The sequence below is a fragment of the Chiloscyllium plagiosum genome, unplaced genomic scaffold (genome assembly GCF_037043375.1).
Source record: "Chiloscyllium plagiosum isolate Xiang-an unplaced genomic scaffold, Cpla_swu_hap1 HiC_scaffold_35, whole genome shotgun sequence".
In the NCBI taxonomy this organism is placed as follows: Eukaryota; Metazoa; Chordata; class Chondrichthyes; order Orectolobiformes; family Hemiscylliidae; genus Chiloscyllium; species Chiloscyllium plagiosum.
Window position 1 is genome coordinate 32,371,560 of NW_028270173.1, and position 20,492 is coordinate 32,392,051.

At 52.1% G+C, this 20,492-nt stretch overlaps 1 protein-coding gene across 4 annotated transcripts in view; it reads left to right on the plus strand.

Moving 5' to 3' along the window:
• The window catches only part of LOC122541335 (torsin-4A-like), a 75,525-nt gene extending 55,484 nt beyond the window's left edge, over positions 1 to 20,041 (plus strand). The window contains exons 1-2 of one of the 4 annotated variants that reach the window (XR_015753069.1): positions 2,872 to 3,170; positions 16,693 to 20,041. Coding sequence is in view for 3 of the 4 variants with exons in the window: in XM_087979479.1 (XP_087835605.1) it covers positions 11,351 to 12,616 (1,266 nt within the window). In the remaining variant the exon portion in view is untranslated. Of the gene's footprint in view, positions 1 to 2,871; positions 3,171 to 3,340; positions 3,360 to 11,179; positions 12,870 to 16,692 lie in introns of those variants that run through there. The other 3 variants (XM_043678011.2, XM_087979480.1, XM_087979479.1) reach the window with 3 other exon arrangements.
• The last annotated feature ends 451 nt before the right edge of the window (positions 20,042 to 20,492 follow it).

The window sequence follows — 20,492 nt, forward strand, 5'->3', positions numbered from 1 at the left end:
GGAGTCGGGGCCCAGAGAGAGAGAAAGAGAGAGAGAGAGAGAGAGAAAGGTAGATAAGTAAACAAGGGGATTATGAATGTCAGTTCAAGACAGAAGAGAAGTTGAATAAATCCGTAATGAAAGGTGAGAGTAAGAGACAATGTGCTGAATAAAAGATTTACAAGGATGTTGGCAGGGTTGGAGGGTTTGAGCTACATGGAGAGGCTGAATAGTTTGGGACAGTTTGCCCTGGAGCGTCGGAGGCTGATGGGTGACATTATAGAGGTTTATAAAATCATGAGGGGCATGGATAGGATAAATAGACAAGGTCTTTTCCCGGGGGTGGGGGAGTCCAGAATTAGGGGACATAGATTTAGGGTGAGGGGGGGAAAGATATAAAAGAGACCTAAGGGGCAACTTTTTCACACAGAGGGTGGTACGTGTATGGAATGAGCTGCCAGAGGGTGTGGTGGAGGCTGGTACAATTACAGCATTTAAAAGGCATCTGGATGGGTATATGAATAGGAAGGGTTTGGAGGGATATGGGCCGGGTACTGGCAGGTGGGACTAGATGAGGTTGGGATATCCGGTCGGCATGGACGGGTTGGACCGAAGGGTCTGTTTCCATGCTGTACATCTCTATGACTCTATGTACTGCGATTAAAAAACAGAAAATGCTGGAAAAGTACAGCAGGTCTGGCTGCGTCTTGTGGAGCGAAATCAGAGTTAATGTTTCAGGTCGAGTGACCTTTCCTCAGAACTGAGGATAGCTGGGAGCATGTCGGTTTCTAGGCAGAAGCTAGGTTGGGGGGGGAGAGGGGGGTAAGGAATCAACTATAAGTGGGGATAGAGCCTAAAGACAGAGAAAAACAGTTGGACAGACAAAGGAATTGACAACAATCTGGCTGGGACGGTAAATAGCTGTTAAGATTAGACCCCTTACAGTACTGAGAGAGGCCCTTTGGCCCAACAAGCTCACACTGATCCTCCTGAAGAGTAACCTACCCAAACCCACTCCCCTATCCTATATTTACTCCTAACACCATGAGCAACTTAGCATGGCCAATTCACCTGGCCGGCACACCTTGGAATTGTGGGAGGAAACCCGCGCAGACACAGAGAGAATGCGCAAACTCCACACAGATGGTCACCCATGGTGGGAATCAAACCCAGGTCCTGGGTACTGTGAGGCAGCAGTGCTAACCACTGAGCCAGCGTGCCACCCCATTAACAGAGACTACGTGTGGCTAACAATCGGTAGTGCGGAATGCTAGCCTGTGGTATGAAGAAACAAAAGCAGAAATTGCTGGAAAAGCTCAGCCAGTTTGGCAGCATCAGTGAAGACAAGCCAGTGTTAAGGTTTCAGGTGTGGTGACCCTTCCTCAGAACAAGGTCTGGTGTGCGTGTGGGGTTGGGGTTGGTGGTGTGGGTGCGGCTAAGGACATGGGAGAGCCCAAGTTATTGAACTCGATATTGAGTCCAGGAGGCTGCAGGGTCCCCAAGCAGAAAACGAGGTGCTGTTCTTCCAGCTTGCACTGAGCTTCACTGGAGCACTGCAGCAAGCCTGAGACAGAGATGTTAGCCAGGGAACAGGGTGGGTTGTTGACAGGGACAGGCGACGGGAAAACTCAGGGTCTTTTTTGTGGGCAGGATGTAGATGATCTGAGAAGCAGTCACCCAGTACACTTCCCCGGTGAGGAGACCACATTGTGGGCAGCGAATGCGGTAGACTAGGTAGTGAGCAGTGCAGGTAAGTCGCTGCTTCACCTGAAAGGAATGCTTGGGTCAAGAGTGTGGTGCCTGGAAAAGCACAGCAGGTCAGGCAGCATCCGAGGAGCAGGAAGCGCCTGGTGAAGGGCTTACGCCTGAAACGTCGATTCTCCTGCTCCTCGGCTGCTGCCTGACCTGCTGTGCAAGCTCTCGACACACTCACAGTCTCCAGGGTCTGCACCCCTCACGTTCTCCCAGGTACGTTTGGGCCCTTGAGGAGGGAGGAGGGAATTGGGCAGGGCTTCACACTTTCGGCGGTGACAGGGGAAGGTGCCTTGGGGCTCCAGGGGGAGGGGGTGTGTTGGGAGTGAAGCAAGAGCGTCCTAGAGGGAACACTCCCTGGGGAAGGTGGTGAGGGAGGGGAAGTGCCTCTGGCAGTGGGCATCTCGCGATGGGTGGCGGGAATTGGCGGCTAACAATCCCTCTTGGGATAACAGGTTGGAGAGTGAGCAAGAACAGATTGGCTCTGCTAAAACCAAAGAGTTTCAATAACAGGAACAGAGTCAGAGAGGGAAGGGATGTCACCTCTGCACTGCCTGAACTGTTCATGACCTAACCCAGATTTGACAAGCTCTGCCATTGTTGCCTCTATCCACGTGGGTCCCCAAACTCTGACATTCCCTCTGTCCATCTCGCTTGGCCTCCTTTGCAACAGGCCTTTGACCTAGCAGCTGACTTGGCTCTCATGAATATTAGCTTGTGGCAGCTTCTGTTGACGCCTCGCACTCCCCCTCTCCCATTTAGCTTCCCCTCTGCAATGCAGTGGGGTGGTTCCAACCAAGGACCCCCGGTACTGGGAAGAGCAAGAGGGAGACTCAGAGCTGACTGCATCCCAGTCTGCCTGTGCAGAGAGAGAGAGAGAGAGAAGGGAAAGGAGGAAATTGCACAAGTTGTTCAGGGGAAGATAAAACCACTTCCCAAAAAAATATAGAGGCTGCAGCCACTGTGGCGATAAACCATCTGCCGGAAAGCGCAGTGCATCAGAAAGTTCGGAGCTATTTGTGAGAGGTGCACCAACTTTCTCCAGTGGGAAGAGGAAGTGGTGGAGGCTGGTACAATTGCAACATTTAGAAGGATGGGTACATGAACTGGAGGGGTTTAGATGGCTATGGCCAAGTGGGACTGCATTGGGTTGGGATATGTGGTCGACTTGGACTCTCTGGGAGCTAAGAGGACAGGTCACGACAGCTCCACCTGCGGCTGCACGATACGCCAGCAGCCCCTAGGAGGCGATCGAGGGACTGCCTTCAGACAAGTCTTTGCCACTTCCAGACGCTGGAGGCTATTTGGGGCTTGCAGCAAGGACTCTGCAACGAGGATCTCAGCAGCTGCAGCGGGCAGGCGAGGCTGCAGTCCAGGTACCCTGCAGAGAGAGAGAGGGAGAGGGGAGAATGCGGAGTTCGAGACCACCGAAGGGCTAGGTGAGATTTGCAAAACTCTTGCCAATACTTCGCCTTGCACTGTCTCAGGAACTCGCAAAAGAGTTGCTTGCAACCAGCTGAGGGGGTGCTTAGTTCGTTTTGGGTTGATCTTGCAGCTTACACGGCGCACAGCAAGATCCCACGGGGGTTTCCGGGAATGTCCAATCGCTGGACCAGGCCATCGCACAGGTGGGGGTGGGAATTACTTAGATCCTACGTTTGGGAGTTTATTTTTTTAAAAAAACAAACATATTTCAAAAATACACTTTATTCATTTAAAACAAAACTTTGGTATGCATGCATAGTCAGAACGCAGTTCGGTTCTGCACAGTTCCATCTCCAGAAACCAAACAAAACATTGGAGTTTGACTCTGCCCAGAATATCTCAGGCAAAAGATGGCACCTCAGCCGAGACAGTCCCCACCCCCACCCCACCCCAGTCCACCATTGGGAGTGTGAGGGATCCTGTGCAACATTTATTGATGTGTGTGCTCTATGTTCCACATTTAGTTCACTGTCCAAAAACGCGGGTATGGGATCCGAATCTTCGGCCACAATATGAGAGACACAAGTGTGTTAACCAACCCAACTACAGTTATATTGTTGCTCCAACCTCCTGTCTGTTGCAATAATGGCCAACTGGTTAGAGTCATAGAGATGCACAGCACGGAAACAGACCCTTCGGTCCAACCCGTCCATGCCGACAAGATTCCCCAACCCAATCTAGTCCCACCTGCCAGCATCCGGCCCATATCCCTCTGAACCCTTCCTGTTCATATACCCATCCAGATGCCTCTTAAATGTTGCAATTGTACCAGCCTCCACCACTTCCTCTGGCGGCTCATTCCATACACGCACCACTCTTTGATCCTAAACCTCTCAAGTCTGATGACGTGAGCACATTGGAAGGGCTTGTGGGGGAATAGATCGGCCCTGGTCCTCCAGTGTTGTGGTGGCTCAGTGGTTAGCACTGCTGTCTCGCAGTGCCAGGGACCTTGGTTCAAATCCTAGCCTTGGTTGACTGATCTGTGTGGAGTTTGCTCTCGTTTCCTCCCATCAATCCAAAGATGGGTGGATTGGCTCTGCTTATATTGCGGAGAAAGTGAGGTCTGCAGATGCTGGAGATCAAAGTTGAAACTTTATTGCTGGAACAGCACAGCAGGTCAGGCAGCATCCAGGGAACAGGAGATTCGACGTTTCGGGCACAGGCCCTTCTGAAGAAGGGCCTGTGCCCGAAACGTCGAATCTCCTGTTCCCTGGATGCTGCCTGACCTGCTGTGCTGTTCCAGCAATAAAGTTTCAACTCTGCTTATATTGCCCCCAGTATCTAGGGATGTGTAGACCAGGTGCATTAGTTAGGGGTAAAAGTAGAGTAGGGGATTGGGTCAGTGTGGACTTGTTGGGCTGAAGTGTGTTCCACTAGGGGTCCATGGACTCACTGGTGGTTTGAAGACTGGCTGGCAGGTTGGGGGCTGCTCTGATTCAGATGTCCGAAACGAAGGAATTGCTTGGCCAGTTTCAGAGAGACCTGCTCCCCCAGTGGGGTTGGGAGCAGTCAAGAAAGTGGCTCACACTCTTATTATTACAGTTAGGCCTTTTAGGAATGTAGGCATTGGGAGCGGGAGTAGGAAATTCAGCCCTTTCAGCCTATTCTGCTATTTAGCCTGATCATGACTGATTTTATTCTGACCTCAAGTGCACTTTCAGCCTGTTCCCCATGGGCCGGTATCCCACTCTTCATCAGAAACATACCTATTTCATTTTTTAATCTATTTGAATGATTCTGCCTCTACCACAGTCCGGGACAATGCATCCCCACCCTGTAAGAGGAGTAGTTTCTCCTCAGCTCAGTTTTGAATCTTACTGCCTCTCTCTTCCCAAATCTATGACCTCTTGTTCAAGACTGTCCCACAAGGAAGAACATCAGTTCAACCTTATCGATCCCCTTTCGCATTTTAGACCCTGTACCTCAGTAAGATCTCCCCTCACTCTTCTGAGTATGTGAGTACAATGCAAGCCAAGATTCAGCAGAAATAGCGTTGTTCCCAATGGTAGTCTAGTAGATTGACATGAACAGAGTTTTCTATGGGTGCCTTACAGCACCAGGATCCCAGCCTTGGGCGACTGACTGTGTAGAGTTTGCACATTCTCTCCGTATCTGTGTGGGTTTCCTCTGGGTGCTCTGGTTTCATCCCGTAGTCCAAAGATGCGCAGGTCAGGCGAATTGTGTCAAGTGCATTAGGCAGGGGTCAATGTGGGTTGGGGGAATGGGGCTGGGTGGGTTGGTGTGGACTGGCTTGGCCAAGGAGCCTGTTTCCATACTGTAGGGAATCTGATCATTCTATTTGCCTTTCTGATTATATGCACCTGCATACCTACTTTCTGAGATCCATGCACAAGAACACCCTCTACGTTGGCATATTTTGAATAGGCTTCCCATTTCATCCATAAATTGTCCTTTTATTTTGCCAGCCACAATGTATAATCTCCCACTTAGAGACAGAGATTTTCAGCACAGAAACAGACCATTCGGTCCAACCCGTCCATGCCGACCAGATATCCCAACCCAATCTAGTCCCACTTGCCAGCACTTGGCCCATATCGCTCCAATCTCTTCCTATTCATATACCCATCCAGATGCTTTTTAAATGCTGTAATTGGACCAGCCTCCACCACTTCCTCTGGCAACTCATTCCATACTCGCACCACCCTCTGCATGAAAAGGTTGCCCCTTATGTCCCTTTTATATCTTTCCCCACTCACCCTAAACCTATGCCCTCTAATTCTGGACTCCCCGACCCCAGGGAACAGACCTTGTCTATGTATGCTTTCCATGCCCCTCATGATCTTATAAACCTCTATGAGGTCGCCCCTCAGCCTCCGACGCTCCAGGGAAAACAGCCCCAGCCTATTCAGCCTCTCCCTACAGCTCAAACCCTCCAACCCTGGCCACATCCTTTTGAATTGTTTCTGAACCTTTTCAAGTTTCACAACATCCTCCCGATAGCAGGGAGACCAGAATTGCATGCAATATTCCAAAAGTGGCCTAACCAATGCCCTGTTCAGCAGCAACATGACCTCCCAACTCCTGTACTCAATACTCTGACCAATAAAGGAAAGCATACCAAACGCCTTCTTCACTATCCTACGTACCTGTGGGTCCACTTTCAAGGAACTATGAACCTGCACTCCAAGGTCTCTTTGTTCAGCAACACTCCCTAAGACCTTACCATTAAGTGTATAAGTCCTGCTAAGATTTGCTTTCCCAAAATGCAGTACCTCACATTTATCTGAATTAAACTCCATCTGCCACTTCTCAGCCCACTGGCCCATCTGATCAAGATCCTGTTGTACTCTGAGGTAACCTTTGCTGTCCACTACACCTCCAATTTTGGTGTCATCTGCAAACTTACGAACCATACCTCCTATGTCCACATCCAAACCACTTCCACCTGGCGGGTTCCGGCACATTCTCCTAACCTATCAACATCCATCCGTAAACTCTTTATTATCTCCTCATCACAGTCTGCTTACCCACCTATTAGTTGGTGGTTGATCGACTGCCGATGGTGCAAGTCAGGAATGGGCTGATTATGAGCAGGAAACTATCATTATTTCCCTCCAGCCTACTCTGTACGTCAATCAGACCATGACTATCCCTCATACCTGCCCATCTGACTATCCCTCATACCTGCCCATTCTGCTGATCAAGAATCTACCTACCGCTGCCTTCGAAATACTCAAGGACTCTGCTTCCCCCTGCCTTTTCAACTAGCAGAGTCCAAAGACTCACCACCCTCTGTGAGGGGGGAAACAAAATAGTCACCTCCTTCTCTCTGTTTTAAATGAGGGACTCCTTATTTCGAAACAGTGGCTCCCAGTTCAAAGTTCTTCCACAAGGTAAACACCTTTCCCCATCTGTCCTGTCAAGTCCTCTTGGGATCTCGAATCTTTTAATCAAGTCACCTCCTACTCTCATAAATGCCAGTGGATCCAAGCTGAGACTTGTCTGTGGCGTTTTCCCAGAAGGCAATGCACCCTCCTTCCCGTTCCTAATGCTCCAAAGTTAGAGAGGGAGAAGTGCAACAATATTTTTTGTTGCAAAAATATACGTTATTCATAAAAGATATCTATATATATATATATGATATATACACATACATTGTCAGAAACGCAGTTCGGTTCTGTACGGTAAATATCAAGGAAACAAACAAATGTTGGAGTTTGATTCATAAAGATGTACAGCACGGAAACAGACCCCTCAGTCCCACTCATCCATACCGACCAGATATCCCAACCCAATCTAGTCCCATTTAGAACTTAGGATCCCTACAGTGTGGAAACAGGCCCAACAAGTCCACGCCAACCTTCCGACGAGTATCCCACCCAAACCCGTTCCCCATTACTCTGCATTTACCCCTGACTAATGCCCCTAACCCTACATACCCCTGAACACTGGGCAATTTAGCATGGCCAATTCACCTTAACCTGCACATCTTTGGACTGTGGGAGGAAACCAGAGCACACCCACACCGGCATGGGGAGAATGTGCAAACTCCCACGGAGAGTCACCCGAGGGTGGAATCGAACCCGGGTCCCTGGCACCATGAGCCAGTAGTGCTAACCACTGAGCCACCGTGCTAGGATTTGACTCATATCCGTCTGACCCTATCCTATAGACAAACCAAAGGCACCTCTTGTACAAGGTTATATTTACACGTAGTCAAGGTGCCTGGAGAGTCTGATAACTGGACAGAGCTTCAGTTTAACTTCAGACAGACCTGAGACAGTGGGCTTTCTCCACTGCGCTTAGCTGGCCCAAGCTTGACTGTATCCCTGAGCACATAGTCCTGGATCATGGGACAGACCCGTCTGCAACACTTGACTGAGGTCAACACCTCATTCTGGAAGACCTGCCAGTTTCAGGCAGACCAGAGAGCATCTTTCACCAACACTGCCGGCCCTAAATGCCACCGGTTTCACCTAGTGCCAGGAGTCACAAAACAGGTGGCTACCCCGTTCGTGGGTCGAGAGTGTGGTGCTGGAAAAGCACAGGAGAATCGGTGTTTCGGGCATAAGCTCTTCGTCAGGAATGGTTCTCTGACCGGCTGTGCTTTTCCAGCGTCCCACTCTCGACTCTGACTCTCCAGCATCTACACTCCTCACTTTCTCCTGGCTATCCCGTTCGTGTGTGCTTATGAAGACCTGACAGAGGTCGCTTCTGAATTCCTGCCGTTTCTAGTCGGAATGAAGGAACCAGGGCATTTCTTTGGCAGAATTCCCTCTGCAACTCGGAACCATGCCCAAGGATTGCCAGATGGTGGAGTGGGCGCCTGAATCCTTCATGCAAATGCCCCGTTTTCAGGATTTGTTGGGGGGAGGGGGCGGGGAGGGAAGAATAATGTTGGAGTGACAATGCCTGATGTCCCAGCCCATCCCGGGGGGACAGAGAGGAACTCTCAAGAACTTCTGACCCAGACAACGGCGCAGTTTGGAAGGCAAACGTGCTGAAGAAGGATTTTGCATAATATTACGTCCCAGTTTGATCTTCTCTCCGAAGTGAGGATGCATTCACCTTAGACACTGTGCAAGAAAAGATCTCTCAAACGTATCCCAGGAAGTAACTGCTTTGCTGGAAGGATTGATTGTTTGGAATAAGCTTTCTTGAGCTGATAAGAATGAGAGGTGATCCTATAGAATCCCTCGAGTGTGGGAGCAGGCCATTGAGTCTACACCGCCCTACCAAAGAGCATCCCACGCAGACCTCTCCCCCTATTTCCTATGTCTAATCCACCTAGCCCACACATCCCAGGACACTGTGGGCAATCCACCCGAACCTGGACTGTGGGAGGAAACCAGGCACTCAGAGAAAGCCCATGCAGACCTGGGGAGAGATTGCAAACTCCACACAGATAGTTGCCCGAGGTGGGGGGAGGGGGAGGAATCGAAAGTGGGTCCCCGGTGCTGCGCTAACCACTGAGCTACCCGTTTTTGAAATGGTCAAAGTTCTCAGAAGGGCTGGGGCAGCTGACTCCCTCTCGGCTGGAGAATTAAGATCAAGGGGTTATAAACTCAGGATAGGAGGCCGGCCAATTGGGGTTGAGGTGAGGAGACCGAACATCCTTCTCTTGCTCCTACTTACGTTGATGTGTCAAAGGCATTTTCCGATCAACTTGTTCAGCGATGCTATTACACGGTGGCACAGTGGTTAGCACTGCTGCCCCACAGCGCCAGAAACCCGGGTTCAATTCTCGCCTCAGACGACTGTCTGTGTGGAGTTTGCACGTTCTCCCCGGGTCTGCGTGGGTTTCCTCTGCGTGCTCCGGTTTCCTCCCACAGTCCAAAAATGTCCAGGTTAGGTGAATTGGCCAGGCTAAAATGCCCATAGTGTTAGGTGAAGGGGTAAATGTAAGGGAATGGGTCTGGGTGGGTTGCGCTTCGGCGGGTTAGTGTGGACTTGTTGGGCCGAAGGGCCTGTTTCCACACTGTAAGGAATCTAATCTAATCACCTCTGGAGCAGGAGGAACCTGAATCTGGGGCCGATGGAGAGCCCCTTGTAACTTATCTGAAATGTCCTCTTGGTGAAGTCTTTGTTGTTAAGTCTTACAACAGACGCGGAGAACACTAGAGAAACTCAGCAGGTCTGGCTGCATCTGTGCAGAGAGAGAGTGAGAAATAGATTTAACATTTTTGAGCCTGATTTGACTTCTCCAGAACAGACTCTTCTGCAGATGTTATTGCCGGATCTGAAATGCTATTACTAGTGGAATCAAGGGTTATGGAGCTAAGGCAGGAAGAGGATACTGATTAGGAATGATCATCCATGATCATATTGAATGGCGGTGCAGGCTCGAAGGGCTGAATGGCCTACTCCTGCACCTATTGTCTATTGTCTACTGCAGAAAGGCAGCAAATATAATCAAAGACCCCTCCCACTCCGGTTATAATCTCTCCCACCCTCTTCCGTCAGGAAGAAGATACAGAAGCTTACGGCCGACTGCCTGCCCCTCTTCCGCGGTTACGTTAGAGCCCGGGTGTCTCTGGAGAAGGAGCACGCGGTGTCCACCAACACCCTGGAGTTGTTCAGGGAGAGGTGGGCGCCGCAGCGAGTGGAGTGCATTATTTCCCCCTCCAACTCGATTTTGATTTAATCGCTGCCCTCCCCCTCACTGTCTGATCACGCAGCGTTGCCCTTTGATGTGAAGGGCACTGCTTGTCACTGGCCACTCGGGTGTTCCCTTTCTTCCTGGTGGTGTACACACTTGTTGTTTTTCACTTCAAGCAAAAATAACCAGGAGAAAGAGGGCACTGCTTGAAAAAAAAAGGTTCAACAGCTTAAACACATGCACCAACAGATTCAAGACCAGCTTCTTCCCCGCTGTTGTTAAAGTTCAGAATGGAGCTGTCAAATTTCAAATTTTGCTTTTTGTGCACCTTCTGTGTATTCCTCGCTCTGTTCTATCGCCCAGTGATCTATCTACGGTATGTTACTGCATGAAAAACAAAACTTGTCACTGTAATTATGTACACGTGGCGATAATAAATCAAATCAATACTTTGATTTCTCTCTCCAACAGATGGTACCAGACCTGCTGTGTTTCTCCAGCCTTTGCTCCCTTTGTTTCAGATCTCCGGTACCCGCGGTCTACTTTTTTTCTTCCCTTCATTATCTTTCTTCATGCCTTTGATCCTTAGCCATCCCCATTTCTACCTCTGGAGCAGGCAGGTGGAGCCAGTTTAGTTTGGGATTGTAGTCAGCATGGACTGGTCGGGCCGGAGGGTCTGATTCTGCCTCTGCACGGCTGCTGCCTGACCCACTGTGATCTCCAGGGTGGCTTAGAGTCATCGAGACTCAATGTTAGCTTGCTCTCTCTGCACGGATGCTGTCTGACCCACTGTGATCTCCAGGGTGGCTTAGAGTCATCGAGACTCAATGTTAGCTTGCTCTCTCTGCACGGATGCTGTCTGACCCATTGTGATCTCCAGCATACTTTTTGTTTTGCCTTCAGGACTGTAACCCGGTGTGACGTCTGACTCCTTGTCGTCTGATTCCATTTGGTTTATCGTCGAGCCCACACGCGGTGCAAAGTTCCAGTCTGCCAGCGGTCCGTACAGACTCTTCCCCTTCCTCGAAGGCACGTCCCGCGGTGGGGGGGGGGGGAGTCGGCCAGGTGGAGGCGATGGAAAGCGGGCAGCCGGAGAGTGCCCCCGAGTGCCGGCTCTTGCACCTGACGGCCAAGGTGCGGCTGGCCCACCGGATGATGCGCGGCAAGGGCCTGCGGAGGGCGCCGTCCTCCCGCACGCTGGGCTGGGTGCGGGCGGATGGGGGGCAGCGCCAGCCCCCTGGCAGGAAGAGGGCGGCGGGGCGTAAGGCCCAGGGCCGGAGGCCTGCGCGGCGTTGCTCTGGCTGGTGGTGGTGGTGGCAGTGCTGGACGTGCCTGGACCCCGAGAGCCGGGCGGTCTACCTGCTGTACCTGCTGTGCCTGACAGTGGCGCTGCAGGTCTACAACGCCTACGAGAACCTGGACGACCAGCTCCTGGCCTATGACATGGAGCAGCTGGAGAAGACGCTGCACCGGGAGCTGCTGGGCCAGACGCTGGCCATCAACAGGCTGACAGGGCTGCTGCGGGCCTACCTGGCCACATACATCCACCGGGGGCCCCTCTTCCTCTCCATCCATGGCCCGGCCGGTGTGGGCAAGAGCCACCTGGTGAGGCTGGTGGCCAAGCACTTCAGCTTCCAGCTAGGCCCCGGCCTGGTGCTGCTGCATTCAGTCAGGTACCAGCAGCAGCTGCAGTCCCCCGGGGGGCACTCCGGCCTGGCTGCCCACGTCTCGGACGTCCTGTCCCGGGCGCTGGCTGCCCGCCGGGTCCCGGTGCTGCTCTTCGACGAGCTGGAGATTGCTCCCCCGGGCCTGTTGACCTTGCTGGGCGGCCTGCTGACCTCCAACCGCACGGCCGGAGCCGTCTACATCGCCGTCAGCCGCCTGGGGCAAGAGCGCATCGTGCGGTCGTTTCGGGCCCGGGCCGGAGGGGGCGGGCACCGGTGCCTGCAGAGGGTCAGCAAGGAGCTGGAGGGGCTGATGGGCCGGCAGCACCCGTTATGGAGGCTGGCACCCCACGTCATTCCCCTGGCGCCCTTGGACCGGGCCCACGTGGCGAGCTGCTTCGAGCAGCTGATGGACCGGGAGGGGCTCTACCCGCAGCCACATCGGGCCAAGGCCCTGGCCGACGGCCTGGCCTACTATCGGGCTGGCCAGCGGCTCTATGCCCTGCGGGGCTGCAGCCAATCCCTGGCCATGGTCAGGCAGCTGGCCCAGGAGAGGCAGCCAGAGCATCCCGGGAAGGCAGTCAGCCCCTGGCACCAACAACACCAAGGGGCGGATCCACCGCCCACCCTCAACCATTCCTCAGTGCCCACCGGCCATCCTGCCCCTGCCACTTGAGGGTACGGCTGATATTCATGCTGCTGTTCTGCCCACCTCCTCGCTCCTTCCACGAGCTGGTCAGCGCTTCCGACGACCAATAGATATCTCCAACCCAACACAGCTCTCCCTTCTCTCTCCTTCTCTCTCTCTCTCTCTCCCCCTCTCCCCCCTACTGTCACATACACTCTCACACACACTCACTCACACACACTCACTCTCTCACACACTCACTCACACTCACGCACACTCATGTACATACACATGCACTCATTCACACACACACTAACACACACACACACACACACACACTCTCACATATGCACACACACACACTCTCATGCACGGACAAACTCCCACACACACTCACTCACAGATGCTCACGGAAACAGACCCTTCGGTCCAACCAGTCCATGCTGACCATAATCCCAAACTAAACTAGTCCCACCTGCCTGCTCCTGGCCCATCTCCCTCCAAACATTTTGTTTCGTGTACTTATCCAAATCTCTTCTAAAAGTTGTAACTGTACCCTCACCCACCATACAAGCACGCACACACGCACTCACTCACTCACATACACACATGCATATCCTGTCATGCACGCATGCACTCTCATGCTCTCACACTTATAAACTCTCACACTCACGCACTCTCACGCTCACGCACACTCTCACACTCACACGCACTGTTACACACATGCACTCGCACGCACACATACACTCTTACACACACGCACTCTCACACATTCTCACACTCGCATACTCTCGCACTCACATTCTCACACACACACACTGTCTCACACTCACGCTCTCATGCACTGTCACACACATGCACTCGCGCGCACACATACACACACGCACTCTCAAACACAAACACTCCCACACATAGGATCACGCGCACACACACACCCGCACACTCTCGCACTCGCATGCACTCTCGTGTATACTCTGTCGCTCGCACACTCTCGCTTTTGCACACACACTCTCTCTCGTGCACATTCTGTCCCTCGCACACACTCTTGCTTTGCACACATGAACACGCACACATGAACATGCGCACTCATTCATACACATACTTCCTCAAATGGAATCTAAGACCTGTGTGCGCACACATGTATACATGCACACACAGACACGTCTTCGTCCATGTGAATGCACTCACAAACACTCACTGTCTCCCAGTGCCAGAGGGGCATATAATAGTGTCTGACCCACTGTCCCACCCAGTCCCAGAGGGAGGAGAGGGGGAAAGGACAGTGTCTGACCCACTGTCCCACCCAGTCCCAGAGGGAGGAGGGGGGGAAAGGACAGTGTCTGACTCCCTGTCCCACCCAGTCCCAGAGGGAGGAGAGGGGGAAAGGACAGTGTCTGACCCACTGTCCCACCCAGTCCCAGAGGGAGGGGGGTAACCAAACAGTGTCTGACTCCCTGTCCCATCCAGTCCCAGAGGGAGGAGGGGGGGAAAGAACAGTGTCTGACCCACTGTCCCACCCAATCCCAAGGGGGGGTGGGGGGGGGGAAAGGACAGTGTCTGACCCCCTGTCCCACCCAATCCCAGGGGGGAAAGGACAGTGTCTGACCCACTGTCCCACCTAGTCCCAGAGGGAGGGAGGGGGGAAACGACAGTGTCTGACCCCCTGTCCCACCCAGACTCGGGGGGAGGGGGGAAAGGACAGTGTCTGACCCACTGTCCCACCCAGTCCCAGAGGGAGGGGGAAAGGACAGTGTCTGACCCACTGCCCCGCGCAATCCCAGAGGGAAGGGGGGAAAGGACAGTGTCTGACCCCCTGTCCCATCCAATCCCGGGGGGGGGTGGAGAAAGGACAGTGTCTGACCCCCTGTCCCACCCAGTCCCAGAGGGAGGGGGAAAGGACAGTGTCTGACCCACTGCCCCGCGCAATCCCAGAGGGAAGGGGGGAAAGGACAGTGTCTGACCCACTGTCCCACCCAGTCCCAGAGGGAGGGGGGAAAAGGACAGTGTCTGACCCCCTGTCCAACCCAGTCCCAGAGGGAGGGGGGTAACCAAACAGTGTCTGACTCCCTGTCCCATCCAGTCCCAGAGGGAGGAGGGGGGGAAAGGATAGTGTCTGACCCCCTGTCCCACCCAATCCCGGGGGGGGTGGGGGGGGGAAAGGACAGTGTCTGACCCACTGTCCCACCCAGTCCCAGAGGGAGAGAGGGGGGAAACGACAGTGTCTGACCCCCTGTCCCACCCAGTCCCAGAGGGAGGAGGGGGGAAAGGACAGTGTCTGACCCACTGTCCCACCCAGTCCCAGAGGGAGGAGGGGGGAAAGGACAGTGTCTGACCCACTGTCCCACCCAGTCCCAGAGGGAGGGGGGAAAGGACAGTGTCTGACCCCCTGTCCCACCCAGTCCCAGAGGGAGGGGGGTAACCAAACAGTGTCTGACTCCCTGTCCCATCCAGTCCCAGAGGGAGGAGGGGGGGAAAGGATAGTGTCTGACCCCCTGTCCCACCCAATCCCGGGGGGGGTGGGGGGGGGAAAGGACAGTGTCTGACCCACTGTCCCACCCAGTCCCAGAGGGAGGGAGGGGGGAAACGACAGTGTCTGACCCCCTGTCCCACCCAGACTCGGGGGGAGGGGGGAAAGGACAGTGTCTGACCCACTGTCCCACCCAGTCCCAGAGGGAGGGGGAAAGGACAGTGTCTGACCCACTGCCCCGCGCAATCCCAGAGGGAAGGGGGGAAAGGACAGTGTCTGACCCACTGTCCCACCCAGTCCCAGAGGGAGGAGGGGGGAAAGGACAGTGTCTGACCCACTGTCCCACCCAGTCCCAGAGGGAGGAGGGGGGAAAGGACAGTGTCTGACCCACTGTCCCACCCAGTCCCAGAGGGAGGAGGGGGGAAAGGACAGTGTCTGACCCACTGCCCCACGCAATCCCAGAGGGAGGGGGGGAAAGGACAGTGTCTGACCCCCTGTCCCATCCAGTCCCAGAGGGAGGGGGGAAAGGACAGTGTCTGACCCCCTGTCCAACCCAGTCCCAGAGGGAGGGAGGGGGGAAAGGACAGTGTCTGACCCACTGTCCCACCCAGTCCCAGAGGGAGGAGGGGGGAAAGGACAGTGTCTGACCCACTGCCCCACCCTGTCCGAGGGTGGATAGTAAAATGTACTGTTTGATCCACCGCCCTATTTCTCGGACTTTGCTGTCTTTCAGAGAAGTGAAACTGCCAAGACCAGCAGCTATTAACTAGCCCTTTGCCCTTGCGACGCACCATGTTACATTATTCATTGTTTCAATTCAATTCCCTTTAAATGTTTCAGTCATTTTTAACATTTCTTCGGTGAGATAGTGATATCTGTAACTGATACGAAGATAATTGTGAAACTAGTGACGATATAAATTTTCTTTCTCGTGCTGTTTGATTTTTACTGAACTGGGAATGTGCCCGCATTGAATTTCCAAATGACCAATAAAAGTTGAAGTGAATAATGGACTTACGTCATAAAGAGAGGCTGAACACGTTGGGCAGCTCCCCCTGGGATTTAGAAGATTGAGCCATGATCTTCCTGAAACATTCAAGATCTTGAGGGGACTGGCTTGGGTGGATACTGAGTGGAGGTTTAAGATTAAAACCAGAGGACACAGCTTAAAGCTAAGAACTGTTGTGACTGCAGCGGATATTATTGTTGGACGAGCCAAATCCCAGTCTGAGGCCTGGCTTGATAGATCATGTTTTCTTTTCCTTGTTTTAATGACGTAAACTTTCACTGAAATACAAAATGCTACAGGTTTGGTTTTAACAATAGAAGTTTCCAAACAAAAGTAGAATGAGCCAAACTATTTACAAATAACACAAGTTTAAAGGTTACATGATAAAGCACATTCCCCTTAATCTTAACAGTACCTTTATACATGATACAAAAGCCAGATAGACTTCTCTCCTCTGTCATATCTATAGAGTTTAACTGATGCTTCACTTGACAATCTGATAGCCTTTTCCTTGAGACTTCAGGTTAGACTTTCTCTGCTACTAAACAAAATTCTGCTAAGGATTGTCCATACACTTCTGGTCTGGAACCTACAAAGTACGGTGAGGTAGCCAATTTCTTACCGATTCTAAACTGCCTCCTTCCTCAGGAGAAACTATCTCACACATGCGCCATCAACCAGGACTTTTCCAAATCTGGACGGAACAGTTCCAAGCCGTTGGGTCTCCCCCCAACAAAGGCTCATTCGGGAACCTTCTAACAAAACCCGAACTGGTTACTTTATTCGTAGACATTTACAGTACAGAGGGAGGCCATTGGGTCCACTGCTCGACAAAGGGATGACTATGCTAATCCCGTTTACCAGCTCTCGACCTGGAGGCTGTGGCAATGCAATTGAGTATCCCGACACTGTTTAAGTATTGGAAAGATTGTGACTCAATCACCTTCTCAGGCAGTGAGTTCCGGACTCCGGTGGGTGGAAACGTTTCTTCTCAACTCTCTCCTTCATCTTCTCCCACTCATCCGGGCAAGTGGGGATTATTCCATCACACTGCAGACTCTTGGAGGGTTTGGGGAGTCAGGAGGTGCACCTTTCTCGCCTCTGACCTGATTTTGCAGCCACTACTAATTCAGTTTCTGGTGTTGGTAGTAGGAGATTCAGCGACGGCCATGCCATTGAGTGTCAAAGCTGAGTTTCTCTGTCGTTCGAGGTGGTCATCGCCTGACTCTTGCACGTGATGTGCCACTCCTGAATGTTGACCAGGACTGCCTCAGTATCTGACGAGTCGCGAATGGCACTGAACACCATGTGTCCTTTTCCCACCTTACATTGGAGATGTTTGAGCCTGGAACACTACTCTGCAGGAATACCCTGGATGGCAAATTATGGAAAAACGCTACCAGAGAAGAGGGACATCCTGCCTTATGTGTCCATGCCAGCTCTCTGCAGCTAGTCCCACACTGTAGGCCAATGGGAGCTAATTGGATTTGATCTGTTTTTCTGAGGGCAGGGACATCTCTGGCCAATTTTCCACATAAAGATGGAAATGTACTGGGACAGTTTGGCTACTTCTGTAATGTACATCTTCAGTTCGACAGCTGGGATACTGTCAAAGCATATGTGCTTGGCTGAAGATGTTATGATTACAGTCCCGACAGTATGGAAACAGGCCATTAGGCCCATCAAGTCTCCACCTCTGAAGAGTATCCCACCCAGACCTATTCTCCTACACCAATTACTCTAGATTTCACCTAATTCAGGCACCTAACCTATACATCCCTGAGCACGACCGGGCAATTTCGCATGGGTCAATCCACCCTAACCTGCACTGTGGGAGGAAACCCATACAGACACGGGGAGAATGTGCAAACTCCACACAGACAGTCGCCCGAGGCTGGGATCGAACCCGGATCCCTGGCGCTGTGAGGTAGTAGCGCTAACCACTGTGCCACCCTCAATGGCGTTCCTTGATCTCACGTGGGGTGGATCAACTGGGTTGAAGACTAGCATCTGTAATGCTGGGGAGCCCAGGAGAAGGCCGAGGTGAATTGTCCACTGGCTGGAGACCGTGAAGTTTTCGACATATCCATGGCGATACGGATGTGTGTAAGGATTTTGATCATAGAACCACTTTGTGGGCTTCTATATCGGTTTGAACTTTGGGCTTTACCTTAGCCGTCTTTTCAAACGATCCAGTTCGATTTTTCTTGTTTGCTGGCGGAGAGATTGGGCAGCGCAAGAATAGTCACAGCATCTGTCCCTGTGAGAGATCGGTTTTTCTGATAATGGCGTTAGACTTATCTGATACAAAGCAGCCACACTTGTCATGACTGCACCCTACACAGTTCACAGCCTCTTCAAGCAGCTTTGAAGGGACAGACAAGTTTAGGTCAACAGTTCATTGCAGCTTCTTTATCTCGATGTTTCCGTCTCTGAATTAGATTTTGCTGATGCATTTTTCTAACCACTTCAATAACAAAAGGATGCCTTACTTCTAAAGGACGGAATTCGATCTCTTCACTTGAAGCATTTGTAGTTACTGGTAATACTCATTAGGGGAGATGGAATGTTGTTTGTGTCCCAGTGTATATATAAGGCGCTGCATTAGCTCACAATGTAATGTAGCCTCAAACGTCCCTTGTCTCACCCTACATGGCAATTATTTTTATTAATTACTGGAATGTGATTCGGCCTGCACTTACTACCCTCCCTAATCATCCCGGAGAGAGTGGTGAGCTGTCAAATATAATCGAACGTTTCGCTTGGTCAATTCTATTCGACCTATGAATATTGTTTGTGTGACTAGAGCCCGGTGGGTCACAGTGCTGGGCCCCTTATTGTTGGTGACGTTTCTCAGTGATCCAGGTGGGAATATGGGTAGGGTGACAAGTTAGCTTGCAGGTGACATGAAGATTAGATTAGATTCCCTACAGTATGGAAAAGGCCCTTCAGCCCAACAAGTCCACACCGACCCTCTGAGGAGTAACCCACCCAGACCCATTCCCCTACAAATGCACCTAACACTACGGACAATGTAGCAAGGTCAATTCACCTGGCCTGCGCATCTTTTCGGTTGTGGGAGGAAACCCACGCAGACACGGGGAGAATGTGCAAACTCCAGACAGGCAGTTGCCCCAAGGCAGGAATCGAACTCGGGACCCTGGTGCACTGAGCCACCCCCAAAGATTTGGTAATCATGTGGTTTACAGTGAGGGGGAAAGGGGTTGGGGTTACATGAGGATTTTTCCTCTTAGTTCATTCACGGGATGACAGCCTCACTGTGTGGGGCAACATTTATTGTCCACTCCGAATTGTCCGTCGGGCAGTTAAGAGTCAACCACAATTATGTGGCTCTGGAATCAGCTCTAGGCCGCACCAGGTAACGATGGCAGCTTCCTTACCCGAAAGGATATCAATGAACCTGATGGGGTTTTCCTGAGCAGTTGACAATGGATTTACAGTCGTCTTAATTCCAGATTTTTCTTGAATATTCCAATTCCACCATGTGGTGTGGCGGGATTGGAATCCAGGTCCCCAGGATTGGGCAGATGGGAACAGCAGTGTCACTTGGAACTTAACCCTGAGAAACGCGAGGTGATGCACTTTGGGAGAAGGAACAAGACAAGGGAGCACTCAGCAAATGGCAGGGGGCTAGGAAGCTCAGAGGGATCGTGGGGGGGGGCCTTGTCTACAGATCCCTGAAGGCAGCAGGACAGGATCGGAGGGGAGTTAAGAAGGCATTTACTAGTCGTAGTGCAGGTTAGAGGAGCAGGGAGGTTATGTTGGAGCTGTACGGGACTGTGGTTAGGTCACAGCTAGAGGACTGTGTGCAGTTCTGATCGCCACACGATAGGAAGGAAGGAGGTGATTGTACTGGAGGGGGTGCAGAGGGGACTCACCAGGATGTTGCCTGGTTTGGAGCATTTCAGCGATGACGGGAGGCTGGGTACGTTCGGGTTGTTTCTTTGGAGCAGAGGAGGTTGGGGGTGTGAGGTGCCTGATAGAGGACCATTGTCGGGGGCTGGGTAAGGAAGCAGCTGGATCAATAGCAAGGGGGGGCATCATTTTAAAATTCAAGGCAGGAGGTTTTTGTGGGTATTTGAGGAGAGATCTTTTACCCAGAGGGTGGTTGGGCTTGCGGTGGGGGGAGGGGTGGGGGGGGTAAGGTGGGGTCTGGAATGCACTGCCTGGGAGGGAAACCTCACAACCTTTGAGAAGTACTGGGATGACCACCTGAGGTGTCAAACATTCAAGGCTGTGGGCCTAGTGTGGGAAACTGGGACTGGTGGAAGTCGCAGTAGAATTTTGACGGCTTCAGATGTATGGGCATCTGTACCCCCCTCCCAATTAGGCCACAGCTCAATGGAGAACACACTATTATAAATGCAGATATTTGAATTAAAAAGCATTTTTAAATTTCAAACTCTTCATTTGCTCCCAGTGCTGAG